This window comes from Cavia porcellus, unplaced genomic scaffold, assembly GCF_034190915.1.
Source record: "Cavia porcellus strain 051 isolate PalLab524CR breed Dunkin Hartley unplaced genomic scaffold, mCavPor4.1 scaffold_14, whole genome shotgun sequence".
Lineage (NCBI taxonomy): Eukaryota > Metazoa > Chordata > Mammalia > Rodentia > Caviidae > Cavia > Cavia porcellus.
The window spans coordinates 74,098,159-74,117,405 of NW_026947497.1; the positions used below are offsets into that span (position 1 = coordinate 74,098,159).

Consider the following 19,247-nt stretch of genomic DNA (forward strand, 5'->3'; position numbering starts at 1 on the left):
CATGAGTAAGATGTCAGTATGAGATGTTCTTACTCAGCAGTGACTTCTTGCTTTCTTAAAGTCTTGGTGCTTATTCTTCAAGAATCTCTACCTGAATTAGAGTTAAAGTCACTGGACTAGATTCCCATGACAAACTACTTTCTAAAACACAGAGCAGGTAACTCTTAAAAGGACCAGGACCCAAAATGAAGGGTGGAGCTGTCCCAGCAGCAGCAAGCCAACAAAGACAAGTAGCATCCAGTTTCAAACTTGGTTTACCGTTAGTCTGAGCTTTGCTATGATTCAGAATGCAGGATAGACATCTTCTGACCAGCCCTGATCTTGCTGCTATCCTTTTCCCTTGCACATTAAATAAATGTTTATCTATAAGAACTGCTATGCATACAAAAAAAACCTTAAATTCCTAACAGAGGTGGATTTATCAACAATTTAGTTGTCACTTGAGGCCGTGTGGTGCCAGGTACACTTGATGCTTTATTAGGACCACTGAGTAAGAAGGTCACGTGGTGCCAAGGTCATTTGATGCTTTATGAGGACCACTGAGTAAGACAGATGAAAGGGAATGCTCCCTAAGACCGCCCTTTCATTCTCTCCAGGAAGAGCAACCGGGCCGGCCTGAGAGTTGCCTCTGATTAGTGGCACCCCTGGAATTTGGGTTGCAGAAATTAAGTTGGAAAGTCACTTCCCTTGCATTGCCGCGCATTGTCTAAGTGACTTGGGAACACATACAGAGAAACTCACCTAATTAGTTCTTCAGTTTAGCAGAGAGACAGGGTCTTTGGGGACAAGATGGCTACATGCTTTACCCTAGTCTATCTGCAACATATCCCACCAGTGACCAGGGCTTTCTCACATCAGCAGGGAGAGACAACATCATCTTCAAGGGGAATGCTCCCACTGTACCCCATGGTCCTCTCCCCTTCCTCTGGAATCACTCCAGTGGAGCAAACAGATGTGGATACAACAGCCTTGAAGGTGAGAGTCAGTGTGACATCAGTAATTCAATTAATTATTTTAGCTTATTATTTTTAGCTATTGCCATGGTTATTCTCTACCATTCAAGACGTCATCATCTTAAAAGGAATATCCTGTGAAATGGGTCTTCTTAACAATACCAGCATGCAAAAATTGAGATTCTTGTTAGGATGTAAGGCTGTGACAGACTGAGCCTGGAGCCTCCACCTGCTTTGTGCATATCTTGCTCAACACAGTGTCCTTGACAGCAACAGGCTGTCCCTCAACACAGTGTCCAGGAAAACAATCATCACCTGCAAAACCAAGCGCACACTTACTGTCGTCCTCAGCAAAACAATGTCTGCTTCTTGCAAGGAACATGGGACACAGTTTGCCCAAACATGCCAGGCCGGTCTCCAGTAAAACACCAAGGGGAGAAGTCCAAAGGAGAAGATGGATCCAGCAAAACAGAGGGCTTTCCGGCAGCCTTGAGTCCGATAGCCAAATATTTCCTGAAACAGAATCACAATGACTCCAGATATCGCTTCAGTGCAATGAATGAACAGAAGTTGATTTTTAGCAATGAACTGGGGACAGAGGAAGAGAGTTGGTGAGCGTGAGAAGAGATTGTGGTGAGAGATGGGAAAAAGTAGCAGGATCCCAGACAGAGAAGTTTCAGATAGATCCCAGACCTCCAAGAAAGAGCAAGCAGTCTAGCCTAAAACTTCAGCAGTTAGCTACCCTGGGCCAAGAACCACGCTAGGTATTCAGAGATAGGATTTCTGGGAGTCTCCCAACCATCCATGTCCTTGACACCCTGAAGTGGAAGAATATTACTCCCACTCACAGACAATGGGACTGAGCTCAGAATAGCTGAGTGGAAGGGAATCACTTGTCCAAGGACACACAGCCAGAAGTTCTGCTGTTCAGCTCCAAATCCAAGTCTGTCGGCTACCAGTCCTGGAATCAGGTTCATAGTCATAATGCAGCAACACGAGCCATGTGACAGGAAGGCTAGCTGGTGACAGTGACCAAGTGATTCCCATGGCTAGGGTCAGTGACAAGGGCAAGAAGGACTATAACCGGGCCTCAAGTCAAAGGCAGGATTTGGTGAAAGAATTTGATCCCCAAAAGAATCATATTTATAAATATCACAGTGTGTCTCTAGTGTAAAAAGTAATAAGAAATGTAGGAGTAATAAAATACAAAATGTGTAATTGCTGTTGTAAAAAAGAGAAGAAAAGAAAGTCTTCTAAAGGATATAACTGCATGTATGTTTAAGTGTGTAGGGTTGATAGCCATATTACTAAGTTTTTGTTGGCTCATTGAACAGAACTGTTTGCATTCTCATTGTTTGAATGTCCACTTTGTATGATTTAATTTTGTAACTTGAACAACTATTTCTATGAGGACAATATGTAATGTATCGACTAGTGATTTCTTACTATTTTATTTAAATTATGTATTATTCTTACCCTTTTTCTGTTTTTTTCTCTTTGAATAAAATTTTTTAAAAAATAGAAAGCAGTAACAGCTAACTTGTCTTTGGGGGTTGAAGCTATGTCTCCCCCCCCATCCTCCTATGCTCAGGGTCAAACAAAATTTACATAGCAAAGGAAACCTCTGGGGCCACTCAGTTTACTTCCCCTCTGCGGTTGAGCACCTGCTGTATGACCCGAGAAGATATTCATCCTGGAGAAGATAAATTTGAACAAAACAGGAGCCTCACTTCTAATACATGTATAATCCAGACAAATTTCCTTCCAAGTCTGGGCCAGAAAAGCAAATGGCTCCTAAATGTTATGGCTTCATCCCTCCACTGCAGCTCACAAAGTCACATACACTAGGTGAGGCTGGAAATGGTGCTAGACTTTTTAAAATTACAATAAAAGAACACAGTACTATGAACCCCCTCCAAATACTCTGACTTGTTTCTGACACACTCATCCCATTGCTCTTTCTACTTCCTGAAGCAATTCTAGAAATTCTCTTTCACCAACGTCCTTGGTTGTGCCATCATGGCTGCCTCGATGGCCTAAAACAATTCAAAATATTTGCCTTTCATGGTCACTTTGACTTTGGGAAAGAATCAGAAGTCACACAGTGCCAGCTCTCATGAATAAGGTGGATGGGGACACACTGTCATGTTTTTAGAAGCCTGCCTTTTGTTGGATGGCTCTTGGCAGGCAGCATTCAGTTGATTTTGATCATAGCTTGTAAAGACACTCATGAAAGAGGACTTCAGAACTGCTTCACAAACTGGCAAGAACAATGGGGTAAGTATGTGTGAAATGAGGGGGAGGATTTTGAGGAGGATTAAAGGCAATCTATCTTTTACAGTAGTAAATTTTTAAATGCAAATATTCACACATATTTTGATCATGATTGTATACTGATTATAATAGCTAAAACTGAGAAGTCATAGAATGGCATGCTTAAAAGAGCAGATACTAGCTCTGTCATTGGGAGTGTGACCTTCTTTGATCCTCAGTTCATGGTCCACAAAGTGGGAGTAGTGACCTCCCCACTTTGCAAGGCTACTGTGAGCTGTAAATGATGGATATATTCAAGTGCTACAGAAGCAACTTGATCCAGACTCCCTGGTGGAGACCGGAAGCTCCAGCTCCTGGTTTTTTTGTACAGTAGAGCCAAGGATTGCTACTGTAGATGGTTGTGCTCTTGCCAAGACAGCCTCTGAGACTAACAAGGGAGCTGCATGAAAGACTTTACCCCCACCCACTTCTCTGTCTCACCTGATAAGACTCCATGACCAAGACAGTTTCTGTACCTCTGGCTGAAGGCTGCCTTCATATACAGTTTTAAATTACCTCCTATTCTTTGCTACCATAGGAGCTGAAAGGCATCCTGAGGCACTGTCTACTCCAGGTATAACTTTTATAAAATGTGCACATTAACTCAGAAATACAAGCTCTGCATTACCTTACAAAGCAGAATGTCGGCCCTGGCATGAACACACTTTGGCTCCAAGCTCACACCAGTGCCTTCCAGATGCCAAGACTAGAGTGGCTCACACATCACACCCACCACAGTGCTCTATGAATCCCACACTGAACAGATCCAGGGATTATCTTGAGTCCAGCCACCGTCTGGTCCATGAACTTTGCTGTTTCTACACTTTAGCACAGATCAACTCCCCACACTTCCCAATCTCATCATTTTCTCATTTTTTAAAAGAATACCTTTAACAGGTTCCTTATATTTCCATGCACTTGAGTCTCATTTAGCCATCCCAAGTTACCCTGCTCTGTTGCCCAAGTCTCTCTGTAAGAGTGCATTCTTTATGGCCTGTGCCATGAGAGACTGCTATATCCAAATTATCTTCATGTTCATTATTACGATAAAGGAGGCAAAAACTATTACCTTCATTGTCCAGCTAGGAAAACTGAACTTTGAGATTATTACATATAATAACAATCATTATTAATAACTAATTCTTATTGGTAACAATGCTAACAGCTAACATTTTGAGGCACTTAAAAACCCTTTACCAAGCACTTTACACATAGACTTCCAATTAGTTGGGAAAGATTTACTAAGTTTACCAAGGTACAAGGCTTATAACTAACTCAAAACTGGGCCTCCAGTGCAGACCTCTAAGGCACATGGTAGTGAGGGTTGGCCACTTCTAGTCTAATCTAATCTAGTCTTCTCCCTGTTTCTAATTTCAGTTTAATTTGCTACATGTGTGTTAGTTGCCTGCCAATGGCAGTCATGGGCTAGGCTCAGAGATAAAGGAGACAATGTCTCTAGCTCTAAGGAGTCCATTAGTTTAGTAGAGAAGAGAGACACAAAGAGGCAAAATTAAGCAAAGAGGAGTGAATAGGTTACACAGAAAGGTGACCTTATAAATTCTCACCTACATGCAATGCTATTTTTTTTTTGTCTTTTTCATTTTTATCGGTACCAGGGATCAAACTCACGACCACCTGCTTGCAAGGCAGGTGCTTATGCTGCTGAGCTAAATCCCCAGCCCCAATGCTATGAATAATAACCCTGGAGTAACAGTAGTGCCAGTGCCCCAGCCAAGGCAAGCAAACCCCTTCCTGTTAGGCCACAATGTTACTACTCTGCAAGTTCCCTGGCTCTGTGGCTGGTGGGCATTACGAGTCCATTCAGTGATTCCTGACCCATAACACTGTTGAATTTTCCATAAAAAGGATGAAAAACATGGGCAAGGAACGTTCAATGATTGTTTATTGAAGTGAGCTGAATTGCACTGACTTGAAGTGAATTGCATTACAGGCACCATTAACAGATACTGGGTTTCAAATTGCAAAAATTAACATGGTGCCGTTATTATCAATGGGTAGCAATTTGCTGCCTACATTTCTGGAGTGGCCTCCGTTCCCTGAATGCTTGAGAAGCTGCGCTCCACTAGCGCTCACCTCCCACACATAGAGATCAACGAGCCAAAACAAGAACATGAGAAAAATATTCAAAGGATATTACACAAATAATTAAACTTAGGGAGAGCTGCGCGCATTACCAGAACAGGGAAGCGTCCCTTTATCCTTCTCCCGCATGCACATTCTTCTCCTCCCTCTGTTCCCGAGCATCCAGGTTCCTTGCATCCGTAAATATGTCTGCTTTGGCTCCCAGGCACCCAGGCCTTCTCCCCTGAAGGGCCACTATGCTCAGAAGACAAGAGTGTCCCCTGGAGCAAGTTTCTCCATATAAATATATATATTCAGGGTTGGGGGAGATTTCCAGACTCTCCGCCAGGCCCTGCTCAAGAGAGGTCATGAGGCAGAGTCAGGCTGATCTTTCAGGACTGACCTTAGTACTTTACCTGAGGGCCTGACACCAGGTACGCACTTGTTGACTACAGAAGTGGAAAGAAACAGGAACCTGGAAATGCAGGTAAAGGTGCGAGCTGGGACAGGACAAAGAAGTTTGTCTAGGGTAACATCATGGCGTGGTGGCCTCCACAGCGTGAGAGTGGCTCTCAGCCACCTCGTCCTGGAAGAGCCAGCAGAACACATCTCACGGGGAGATTCTAGGGAAACGGCCTCAGAGGCGAGGGTACAGCGAGAGGAGGAAGTGAGTGTAACTGACACACCAGCCAGACAAACACGGCTGTAGCAAAGCACCACAGTGCAGGCTTACACTTAAAAAGAATTTATGGCCATAAAAGACACATTGCCACCGGTCCCTCTTGTGTCCAGCACACTTATCCCATCGTTCTCACCGCGTTCTAAAGCAGTTTGTGGAGTCTTCTTTCAGGACTGTCTTTACGTGAGCTGTCACGACGGCCTTCGTGTCCTGAACTAACTCAAAACGTCTACCCTGCATGGCCGATCTGACTTTGAGGAAAAGCGAATAGTCACAGGGTGCCAGATTTGGTGACCAAGGCGGATGAGGACACTTTGTCACATTTTACAAATGGAAGAGAATAGTTTGAGGAAGATTCATGGCGATGCATCTTTCACTGCAATAAATTTTTAAAATGTAAACATGCACGGTACCTTTTGACCCGCTCTGCGTGTGTGTGGGTGCGAAGAACACCTCTCTCAGCAGCGCTGGGCTACCTGCAGGACTGTCCTGGCTGTGGAGCCAGATGCAAATACAGGGTGGGTCCGAACAGACTCTGGAGTCTTCTCTGACCGTCTCTGACTCCAACCACTATACGCCCTCCTCACACAGATTAACGCTCTCAATCAAATTACAGTCAAATTCTGTGGGCCCCAGGGGCACTTAGTCTCCTAAGACAATTTTGCGTTTCTCTGTTTCATTAAAGATTTGAAAGTTTTAAACAGTTTTCACTTTTAAAAGTTTACCTCCCTGAAGATGCACAAAAGAGAGATTCCCATACTTCTAAGTGAATTGGATTTTGAAAGTCAGGTGAGAAATACTCAGCCTGAATTATTTAAACCAGAAACCTAAAGATTCAATGAGAAAGACTTGCAGACAAGCATCTTGTCATCCGGTAAATATTTCTCAGAACTTTGCATTGTTCCTCTCCAGTTATTTTCACAAGAAATTATGACTTTTACTTTTTCCTTGAAATAAATGATAAATCGTGGCAATATAGTCTTCACATTCTTACATTGCAAGAATCATCTGAAGAACACAAAAAGACAGGTACAAAATCACCCAAGATATGAACTAAATTTCTTCCAGTTGTATCCTGGTCCATTCACAGGGTGGAATTTTAGACCACAGGTCAAACACGTGAGCATCACATCACAACATGAGGGACTCTTGGTAATAGAACAGGAACTGGAAATAGCCTGTGCAAAGGATTATCACAGCAGGACACTCCTTTTTATAAAGTCAAAAACAGAAGAGGGATGGTGGCTCATGTCTGTAATCCCAATACTTAAGAGGCTGAGGCAGGAAAATTGCTGTAAGTGCAAACCCAGCCTAAACTGCATAGTGAAACTCAGTCTCAAACGATGTAAATACAGTAAAAAATGAGTTAAATTTAAAAGCTATTTTAGGACACATAAACATCAAAGAAAATTGTGTAGAAAAAAGGAAGCAAGGGAAAGATGAATATATGATTCAGGACAATACTGTCTCTGTGAGAGTAATGACAGGTCATGCGATTAAATCCCGGTTATAGCCAAGGGTCCAGCTTTTGCTTGTTCTGGTGAGTTCATCTCATTAGTACAAAGAACCAATTAAATAACACAGTTAACGCAACACAGCATGGACCAATAAGACCAGTGTGTCTTGAACCAAAGATTATGGTTAATCAAATTGTGGGCACATGAAGTCTTAGGGGAAAAAAGAATGAATCAGGCAGACCCAGTAACAGATGCCGCATCCTGAACAGGCTCTTCTGCTTCCTGTGGGTCTCGTCACCCTTTCTTTCTTGTCCCACACTAAGTTCTCTTGTCAGCTTCCTCATCCCATCTCCCTGCCTGGGCCAGGTTGTTGGAACCACAGCCTCACTCTGCAGGCAAGTAGATCCCAGCCTGGGTGACTTTGTCTCCCAGGAAACATTTGTGGGATAATTTAGGCATCTTCAGTAGCAGAAAACTAGAAAATTTAAATTTTTGAATCCATGGTAGAAGGGGTCACACATAATATGGACATAGCTGTGGCTTGAGTATTCTTTGACTCCCAGGGCTCACAGGTGGAGACCTTGGCCCCAGGGTGGCAGTGCTGGGAGGAGTGGGACGTTTTGGAGGTCAGGTGTACTGGGGTGTCCTGGGCTCACTGGAGGCTCTGACCTGGGAATGGAGTACTAGTCTCCTGTACTGAATCCTGGACAAGGTGAGGTGCTCTGAAAGCCTGCGCCTGCTCCTGAAGTTGGGCTCTGGCTCCTGTAAAAATGCGCCATTCCACCCTCCTTACACATTCTTACCATCTGCCCCAAAACCCTGCCCAGGGCCTGTGCCATGCTCCATGGACTCTCGGCCTCTGAAACAATAAGCTCAATAAACCTCTTTTTCCTCATACACATCTCGCTCCAGGTATTTTGTTATAGCGACAAAAAAGCAACTAATACAACTGTTAAAGTCAGTACAGGTCACCATGCAGCCCAGGACTCACTTTGCAGGTCAGGAAACTAATGCAGAAGGGAAGCAAACTGCCCCTGTCCTTTCTGACCTTCTCTTGGGTCACTCTTCTTCTACCTCACTCTGCAAAAGCCTTGAGGATTATTTCCATTCTCCTGGGTTTACCAAGCTCTCTTGGCCTCACCATCTTTCTGTGGCTACTTCCTATCTTCGCAAGTAGCTTTAGGTAGCTTCTCAGAGAGGACTTAGCCAATCACCCTATGTAACTAAGCCCTTGATCTGGTGCGCCGCTTATAATATTGTGTAACATTGTCACAATTTTCACTTTGTGCTTTTTGATTGTTTTTCTGTTTTTGCCTTTCTCCCCACACCTTTCAACACATATAAATGAACTTAAAGTCTGTCAAACTAGGATACACTCAAGCTTGTTCTCTCTAACACATTTTTCCCAGCACCACATATATTATCTGCATGCACTGAGCATGCAATAAATATTCGCTAAATTAATAAATAAATGAATGACTTACTGGAGGAAAAAAGGAAGGAAGGAAAAAAGAAAGGAAGCGAGACAGGGAGGAAGAGAGAGGAGGGAGGAAAAGGATGAAAATTAATAAATTCTTACTCTTCTTATCCTTAGCCAAGTAAATTTTACTGTATTCTCTTGTTGAGTATTAATAATTAAACCAGGCTCTTGAGATAAATTGTTTCTACTTGTTTCATAAATAGCCCCCAGCTACTGATGTGTCTTTGATCATCAGAGAATGTTGACTGGTCTCATCATTTGCATTACATTTAATTTCATCGCTAAAGCCGATTTCCTTGAATGAATGCTTACATTTTTTTTCTTTTTCCTCCTCTCTGTAATCTGTCTCCAAAGGTTGGAAAGTACTAGAAATAAGGCTGAGTTTTCTAAATTCCTTGTCTTCAGGAAGCTAAACCAAGAGCCTGGGGCTGGAGGGAGCAAACTGTTGGGTACCTGCTATGCAGGCTTCTGCTTTGTTCTAAAAGATGTTTACAATTACCACTGTGCAAACAGCTTATTTCCCAGTTGTATGTATTACTTTACCTAAAACATCACCAAGAGGAATAATTTTCAAGAATTTCTTAAAAATAATAATTACTAGAACAGTAATTTTCAAGAATTACTCGAATCCCAGACAGCCTGGTCCCATGTGCGTTAATAAGATTTCCATGCACTGAGCAGAGGCCTGAGCAAGCTTTGAGAGGACTCTGAGAAGCCAAGTGTCCTGGCCACCATTCTGTGCTTCATGGCCGAGGGTCGCAGTGTCACACAACCCGATTCCCTTTATAAATATGGAATGACACTTCTCTCTCATTCTCACCTATGGAATGGCACCTCTCTGGTCACTGATCCCATTTTCTCCATGCTTGGTTCCTGAAACAGTGGAACAACACCTATCCCGTGAGTCAGGCTCAGAACCAAGAGGTGACCACAAACTTGTTCCATTGCTGCAATCCTTAAAGTCCTCAGAGCATCTTCATTTCAACTCAATTAGCATCGCCTACTATGTCTAAGGCCATGAGAAAGGTATGTCTGCAAAGATAAATTCATCACCCATAGAGGGCTAACAAGAGAGAAGATAAATTTAAAAATAACTATAATTCAGGACAGAAAATATAAACGCCATATGAAGAGCACAATGGAAAAAATTAGTTTCAAATGACAAAGAGATCCCACTGAGATGATAATTAGAAAATTACATAATTAGAAAAAGCCTTCGAGGAGAATGGCTACTTGAAATGGACTTAGAACTGGTGTGATTTCATCACCTGGGAAAGGAAGGTAGGAAAAGAGCGACTTCACTCGAAGAACTAGCCTTTAGCAAAGGTGCTGAGCCTAGAAATATAAAGTATATTTAATGACAAAATGTCAACTTAGCATACGTAGTCTCAGAGGCTAAGAGTCCATGCAGGATGGCACAGGCCCTGGGGAGGAAGATGGCAGGGTCACGCACAGGAGGAAGGGATGGTGCGTTGGTAAAAGAGACCAGCGTGCTGTCACAGTTAACCCAGCTATACGACTTTTAGGTGGGACCTTGGGTTCTAGGATGACTACATTCTCCCACCTGTGATTAGCCAAAGAAGGTTGCTGAGCCATTGCAGAATACATGTACATCTTTCCCAAGGCACCACAGGTGGACTCCTAAAACTGGCATCCCCAGGAAAAGTCAGGGCAGGGCTTGCTGCCTGTGGCATTCCAGCAGAGCAAAAGTTCAGCTGCGGAAATAGACGGAATGGGTATGCTTGGGGCTTTAGTTTCCTTGTCCATCAAGGGCACTACCCTGCTACACTATGAAAAGTTTTCCTCGTTGGCTGGCAGGAAAGCCACACATCCCATCCTCTAGGCACAGACAAGGTAGTGACCCCATGCCCTGGGGACAATTGCTCACCGAAACTTGGGTTGAAGGTCATGAAAAGGCACAGTTCCAATAAATAATAACTTCTTTCTTTATTCCTGTCCTTCTAAATCTCTATTTTCCCACACACTGCCTTAATTCCCGTAATTCTATAAAGAAGGTGGCATCAACTGTGGGTCAGAATAAGGAATATAAAGTTCAAAGAACTGAGAGAATGGACATAGAGTCACCCAGATGGTAGGGAACAGAGCCAAGCCTGTCTTAATTAAAAGTCTTTCTACTCATAAGCCTGCTCCGTGAAAATACTCCCTCCTCAGCTCTCTGATATTTACATCGGCAGGTGTCACAGGGGACAATGCTCTAGCACTTGCTGATTGTTCACATTTTGTCTAATGGTTGTGCCGCCCAAACAAGTTTCTAGGCTCCCCTAAAACAGGTTGTCACAAGCTTCAGACTGTAGAGTGAAGAAATAGGCAGGAGGAACTCCACCCAGCAGCCACACAGGGGTTCGTGCAGACAACGTTCTAATCTCTGAGTCTGGGAATCTTGGGTAAGACATGTTTTTCTAGGTGCTCCTGTGATGCTAAAATTGACACTTTCCTTGCTGGAGATAGTTTTATTATAATAAGAAATATTTTTGCCCTTTGTTCCCAGTTCCTGACACAAACCAAATGAACTCTCCAAGTTTCCTCAACAATAGGAGTGTGTTTTGTTACCCACATTGAGCTTCTTTGCATCAGACCTATGCTTATGCTATGTGTTATAGTTTGGATCTTAAATGTCACCCAAAGCTCCTGGGTTGGAGGCTGAGTCCCCAGCTGATGATGATACTGGGAGCTGAAGGAACCTAGAGAAGTGGGCCTCAAGCGAGGAAGTAGGTCACTGGAAACGTCCCTGAAGGTGTATTCCCTCCTGTCCTCACTTCCTGGATGCCATGAGGTAAGCAGATTTCCTCTGCCACTCCTCCTCCCACGGTTTTTCTGCCTTAGCCTGGAGTAAAAGCAATGAAATCAGTGACCTGGCACCAAAAACCATGAGCCAAAATGTTTCTTACTTTAGCTGATTTTCTCAGGGATCCCGTCACAGCTGCAAAAGCCTCTTAACATATAAAGGCTGCAGAAACCCCCAATATAACTCTTGAAGGCTCCTAGATAGCTTGAGGTTGGGGATTGGTGGACAGACAGTTGGAACTTTCAGCCTCATCCCCTGACTTCCAGGATGAGGAGTGGAGCTGGAGACTGAGTAGAAAATCAATCTTGCCTGTGTAATAGATCCTCCACAGAAACCTCTAGTGATGAGATCAGAGAGCTTCAGGGTTGATGAACAAGTCCAGGTTCCAGGAGGGTTTCATCCTAAATATATGGGCATAGGTGCTTGTGAATGACCCTAATTACCTCTTCATTTTTTGTCTGTTTGCTAAACCATTAATAGTAAGTAAAATGATTTCCAAAATTATGTGAGCTATCCTAGCAGTTTGTCAAACACAAAGGGCTGTGGAGTACGGGAATTATTCAACTTTGCACACAAAGCAGACAGCAGTGTGGGAACCTGGGCATCTGATATTTGTGACTGGCATCTGAAGAGGGGACCATCTCAAGGGACTGAGCCTGTAAGCTTCTGGAATCTGATATTTCTTCTCGGTAGGACTACACTGAATTGTAAGGCACTCATTCGAGCTCCAGACAAGCAGCTGGTGCCTGGAAAGGGAAAACCCCACAATGTAGTGTGCACAGAAAAGCAGCCTGACATTTGAGATGCGTAAGACAAGGGTACAGACAGGTCTCTCTCTGGGACGGTGACCCCGGCCAGCCAGCCTACTATGCAGTCCATGGATCCTCTGCCCAGTGCAGCAGAAAAGGCAGCACATATTAAGGCAGAATCCCTGGCCTCCAGATCTGGTGGTGCCATGCATTAATTTTATCATCTGGAAGTCACTGCCTCACCCACATAACAGGAATAATGATGCCAACCTCGCAAAACAATGTGAGGGTGGAAGACAGGAGAGCTATGGAAGTATATAAGCAGTTATTATGAGGGAAATAGGCTTCAGGCTGACTGATGAATGCTCAGTGACACCAGGTCCCTCTGTGTCGCTCAGGTCTCAGCTTCCTGCATCACACAGCATAATGCAGCTACCCAGAATCCCCCCAGCTCATCACACTAAATCTGCGCCAGCCCTTAGCTGTACTTGATATTGGGGGGGTGGTGATGTTATTGAAATGCAAATTTCAAAAAGCAGAAATGCTTCAGTCTGTCTTGTTGATTGCAGAATCCCTGACATATATAACATTTTCTGTAATACAATAGGCTCACAAATGTGTCTTCAGTGAATGAATGGCTCCGATTACACTGTGAGGATTCCCATTTGAGGAAGCAGACTAGACCATCACTAGTCTGGAGACACAGAGGCCAAGAGTGATGCTCATACACCATGAGGACCTGCTGAAAACTTAGCCAGCATTCAAGTGAACTCATTTTTCAATGAAGGCCAAGAGATCCTGAGAGAATTCTCCAAAAGGACACATAAAAATAAAGGATAGGAAAAGCAGTGATTTTTTTCCCAAGGTCATGCTTCTTCTCTTTGAGCACTAGAGAATTTATCTTGACAACAAGCTTTATCCTCCAGGATCATTTTTCTTTACTCCAGGTATAACTAATCATTTAACATAGGATTTTAGACAATGAAAATATCATAAATTCTAAGAGAGGAAAGAATCAGAGATGATCCATCTGTAACAATGTTTTCCTGGCTCCCACATCTCTACTTCCTTGGGAAGCCTGTGCCATTTTCACTTGGTCCTTTCACTGTGTGAGGCAGGACTCTGAGTTCCCTCCCACAGCCACACAGAAAGTGTACATGCACAAAAACACATGTGTACTTCTCCTTCTACTCTGTCCTGTACGTTTTATACATTGGACTTGCATCCAAAGTTTGTAGCTACAGAAAAGAATGATGCATACAAAATTACTTTGAAAATTACTCTTGCTAAGCTCTCCTATTGAGATGACCTGAAATGATTGCCATAGAAAGTTTATAAAAGTGAATAGAAAGCATGCTACAGACCAGTGATGGGGAACCTTCTAGAGCCAGCTGTGGCACACTTCTGTAGACCAATTTTTCCACTCTTTTTAGTATGGGAATCCCTTTCTCAACATGAGAGATAAAGTATTAAAATCTTCAATGGCCAGGTGTGACGGTGCCTGTAATCCTAGAACTTGGAAGGCTGAGGTGAGAGGATCACCTGAGTCCAAAAGTTCGAGATGAGCCTGGGCAACATAGTAAGACACATTTCAAAACATACCAATAAACCATGTTTGACAGCCATTTGACAATGTGTAGTGAGATTGAATGATGCCTACTGTGTGAGAGAGCAAGTTCATACCAGGGAGATTTGCTACAGAAACATTACACATGTGCACCATGACATGTAAACAAGGAAAAGTCAAAGGTGGGTGGAATCCAAAGTCCACCGACAGTATAACTAACTTTTAAAAATGTAGTTTATGCCAGCACTCTTGAAGGCTGAAGCTGGAGAATCCCAAGCTCAAGCCCAGCCTGAGCTGTTGACATAACAGCTTAATGAGACCTTGTCTTGAAATAAAATGATGAGACTGGACATACAGCTCAGGCCCTGGTCAAGCCCAGTTGCAAAAATACTTTAAAAAAATATGAATATAATTCTAGAAGAGTATGCTTTGTACAATGAAAATGAATAAGCTGAGTTTTATCCAGTAATGTGGATATATCTCAAGAATGCAATAAAAGAAGCAAAACAAGAATACAGTGTGATTCCAATTATGTAATCTACCAAAATATTATCAGTCATTTTTCTATCACTGGGACAAAATACCCTACACCCACAATTTAAGGCAGAAAGGTTTATTTTGGCTCACAGCTTCTGTGGGTTCAGTCCAAGGTGGGATGGCTCCCAGGTTGAAGAAACATGGCAGCAGGGCATAGTGAGGAGAAGGTACTCACTGCACGGGAGTTAGGAGGGAAAACGTTAAGGGAGAAGCAGGACCAAGACTGGACCCTCCAACTAATACTCCCAGTGCCTCACGCCTTCCGGCCAGTCCTCTCCTCTGCAAATGAGACTCTTGGGGAACATTTTAAAATGCAAACTGTAACGATGCATAATTAGATTTTTTTAAAATTAAGCAAGAAAATTATAATTAAAAAGTCATATGAGAATTTATGCCAAGGTTAAGGGAGAACAAAGGGCTAGATCGTAGTCCAGGGGACCTCTGGGACACTAGTAAATCCTGTTTTTCAAATTAGAAAATGACCACGTGGGTCTTGACATATTATTAAATTGGTTAGGCACTTTTTCACATTTATATGCCATTTTTTAAAATACCACACACTCTCAAATGGTTGTGATCTACTTCTGCCTGTAGAAACCATGTCAGTGCTTGTTGGGGATATGAGACCTTGGACCCATCCAATGACTCTAAGGCTTGTCAAGAGCTGTGGCCCACCGGTTTACAACCACCAATGTAGGGAGAAGAAAATTACTGGCTTAGAAATGGGAAGCCTGGCTTTTAATGTGGACTCTGAGCCTATTAATATCCTTTTCCTCTACCTGGCTACTTTTTGCCAGCCATAACAGGAAAGGTTGAATTATACAATCTCTTAGGTCCCTGTTATGTTCTGATAACAGTTTTTATAGCCATAGAAGCCATCTGAATACAACCTACGTGGCAGCTCGCAGCCCTCTCACAGGTGGACGTCGAAGGCCACAAACTCTCTGATGAAGAATCCTGTCTCCACTTCAAAGCTGCTCACATGATCCTCGATCAGGTCTCAACATTCTGATAGAGAAGCGTAAAAGATGTTTTTGATTGCACTGTTTATGCGACCTGGAACACACATGTGAGGCAGACCACCTGCCTGAAAATTGTCAGATTCTCTGAGAGAATGAACATATCACATACAGAAAGTCCCAGGTTTGACCCCCGGAGTGAAGACAGACAAGCCATGTGTGACTCCCTGATTCCTGTGCCACATAAAGCAACTGAGCATCAGAACAGCCCACTGTGCCCAGACTACGCAATTTGTTTCTACAGCTGCATGTGAATGTGAACACAGCACTGGAGACTTCTTGAGATTATTAAAAAGACAACATCATCAATCTGGATTTGGGGTGCTTTTTGTTTGTTTTTGTTATGTTTATTTGTTTCTCTGTGTCTTGCTCTGTGGTCCGGGCTGGCCTTAAACTTACTTTGTAACCCAGGCTGGCCTCGAACTTACACCAATCCTCCTGCCTCAGCCTCTTGAGTGCTAAGGTTACAAGGGTGCACCACTGCGCTCAGCTGTATGGTTCTCGTTTTGACTGATAAAAAGAAATTCCCTTGTCTTCTCGTGAATTTCGAGCAATGGAGAAAAGCGGTAAGAAGGGAAATTAAAACAGGGAAGTGAATGACTTTTTAAAGTAGAAAATTGCTTAGATAAAGAGTAGGACATGAGGAAGACCAGAATTTCTTTTTTCAAATGCCCTACCCACCTGACCCAGAGCAATTCAGGACATTAAATGCCGGGTCCAGTAACAACATTAGCTCACTCTATGAATAAAATGGATTTGAAGGGGAAAAAGGAAAAAAAAAGAAAATAATAAAAAATAAAAAAAAATACTAGCTCCAGAGTTGTTCCTGCTTTTAGTTTAATACATGCTTTATAGATCAGAAAATAAAAAATAGAAAATCTTTACATTCCTACAACTCAGATATCACCACAATTTATGAATGGGTGAGTATTGCAGAATTTTTTTCTTTTATTAAAATGAAGCTACGCTGTGAATGTATTTCACAATCCACGTTCTTATTCAATGGTCTCCATTTCTTAGGTCAGTGAAGCACTACTTGCCTATAATACCCAAGCCACATAGCAAAGCCACTGATGGTCACAGGAACATCTACTACTGCAACTGGTTTCCTCAGACTGGCTTGGCATTTTTCTATTTCTTATTGTAATGGTGATTAAGGATACCTCACTTCATAACTTTTCATTAAACTGTAATATCTTGCATGCTTTTATATAGGTAGAGCATATAATATTAATGTATCCCTAGTGTGTGTTACATGTAAACATACACGTCACAATTAAAAAAGGAGAAATATCTGACACTCTTATATGCTTCTCATTGTACTTTTGGTGGTCCTTTTAATGCAGCTCTCTCCTTGTCTCATGACACTGACTTACTGAAGAGGAAGTTATTCTCCAACTGTTTCTAGCCTAACACCCACAACCCAAATGATTTCAGATGCTGTGCAAAAACAGCACCCAAGTAACAATCTTCAACTGCATGCATCTTCATGTCTCTCTATACAAATACTTATATTTATCCCACAAAAGAATAGCTTTTGTTTGTAAGAAATTTATTTTTGTCATTTTGCATTCTGATAAAAAAAATTGGGGTATAATTTCATGTCAACTTAAATTGGATGCTGAACCAAAGAAAAGAAGGGACTTCCCTCTCAGGAACAGAGCTTAGAAATACTCTCATATAACAGCACTCACTGAAAAGTGACCGTGCTTGCCTAGCATGAAGTGGTAAGCGCATGGGGCTTTTTGGAGCTGAAGGAGGAGAATATCTCAACATTCCTAAGAGCACCCAGGGCCTTCGGGACACAGGAGCTGGGTAGCTGAGCCTTGCCCCACATTCATAGCAACACGGTATCTTTCCCTCCTCTCCTTGGTCTAACCAAGCCAAGTTGAGCCAAGCTGTACCTGAAGTGAATATGTACCTGTAACTGCTCACCAATCCTAGTGCTGTCCTGTGCTTTTCCACTTTCATGCTTTTATTGTAATAAATTTTCAAAATTTTGTGTTTGGTCTTATTTGCTTGGCTTGGTTTGGTTTTTTTCAAATGCCTATCTCAATTCTACGGCTCCCTCTCGCAGAGGAAAAATATATATCCTAGTAATCTTCAAAAACACTACTCACATGAAACTTTCTCCACAACCCCTCCACAATCAGAATTAATCACAAGCTCAAAAGCAAATATCCCCTAAGCACTCCTGTCTCCGAATCACCAGTACACCATTGCTCATCCAGTTACGTGACTCAGAAACGTAGGAATTTCCTTTCATTTCATCCTCCCAGTTCTTCAAACATCTACTTAGTCCAGCATCTACTAATTGTCTTCTAGATATTTCTTGAAGTGGTTTCCTTGCTCCAACCCTGACACAACTGCCTGATTAGCTCCACCTGCATCGTCAGTACAATCGCTACGAGAGACACGGCATGCCAGCCCAGCTCCGAGACTGTCCGCACTGCTACAGGGCGATTGTCCTGACTTCAGTTCCCTACGAGAGAGGTCAGTCGTCTAGATGTGCCCAGTACTAAGTGATTTCTCAGGCTGTGAGACTTATAGAGCTAGTGCCCAGAAAGTCTAGGCAAGCAAGTCTGGTTGACCACACACAGACAACCTTTGTGCCCTTTAAAATGCATTTGAAGTTCCTTCTGACCTTCCCCACACTCTTTTCAGCCCAGCTCTGTGTTCTCCTATCGCACTCCACCACACACCGGTTCTGCCAAGCTATTCAAGCCCTTCCAATGGAAAGTGTTCTGTTCCTTTCCATCTCAGTACCTCCGAACATTGTGTCTCCATGGCACACGGTGTCCTCCTCCTTATTTGGTCTTGCTAATAAACTCCTGTGCACCACCAAGCCTCTTTCCAGGTGGCAGTTCTTCCCGGAAGTCATCTAGAAGTTGACTCCACCTTCCTTCGTGTTCTCACAGCATCTGGGCATACTGCTGTCATAGCTCAAGTCCACCATGCGGCACCAGACAGCGAGATATAGAAATTTTCCTTGTGTGTTCAATGCCCAGCACGGGGGCTTTCATATCCTAGGTGCTCAATAAATGAAGAAGAAGGGAAAGGAAGGATGCTGACAATGTTTGTTCAGATCATTTTGCCTTCTGTGTAAAACCTGCGAGGGTTTCTAACTGATACATGATCACTGTGCGTACTGATGGGCTACAGTGTGATATCTCAGTATGTGCAATAATTATAGTGATTAGTATAACCATCTCCTCGAATATTTACTATTTCTTTAAGTTGGGAATAAAATCATTTCCTTGGGCCTGGCAGTCTAGCTCAGTGTTAAAGTGCTTACCCAGCAGAGGAGGTCCTGTGTTCAATCTCTAGCATGACAAAAAACTGAATTAAAATAAAATAAAACAAAATAAAGCTGCAGAGGCTTTCCTTGCAGCTATTTTGAAATATACAATAAACTCACTTCTGTGCTATGGAATACTTGAATTTAGTCTTTCTAACCGTAGTTTTATACCTATAAAATAACCCCTTTCTATCCTCCATCCTCCCCAACCCCTCTTAACCTCTAGTAGCCGCAATTCCATGCAAGAGCCATAAGATCAACTTTTCCTGCTGCCAAGTATGCATGAGAATACATGGTACGCTATTCA

At 42.8% G+C, this 19,247-nt stretch overlaps 1 protein-coding gene across 2 annotated transcripts in view; it reads right to left on the minus strand.

Annotated features, from left to right (window-relative positions):
* The window catches only part of Atp13a4 (ATPase 13A4), a 123,859-nt gene that overhangs the window by 79,686 nt on the left and 24,926 nt on the right, over positions 1–19,247 (minus strand). Inside the window, exon 2 of one of the 2 annotated variants that reach the window (XM_013140753.3) lies at positions 1,293–1,466. The exons of the other annotated variant lie outside the window; for it this stretch is intronic. Coding sequence (XP_012996207.1) covers positions 1,293–1,466 — 174 coding nt within the window. The remainder of the gene's footprint in view (positions 1–1,292; positions 1,467–19,247) is intronic. 2 annotated transcript variants of the gene reach the window in all.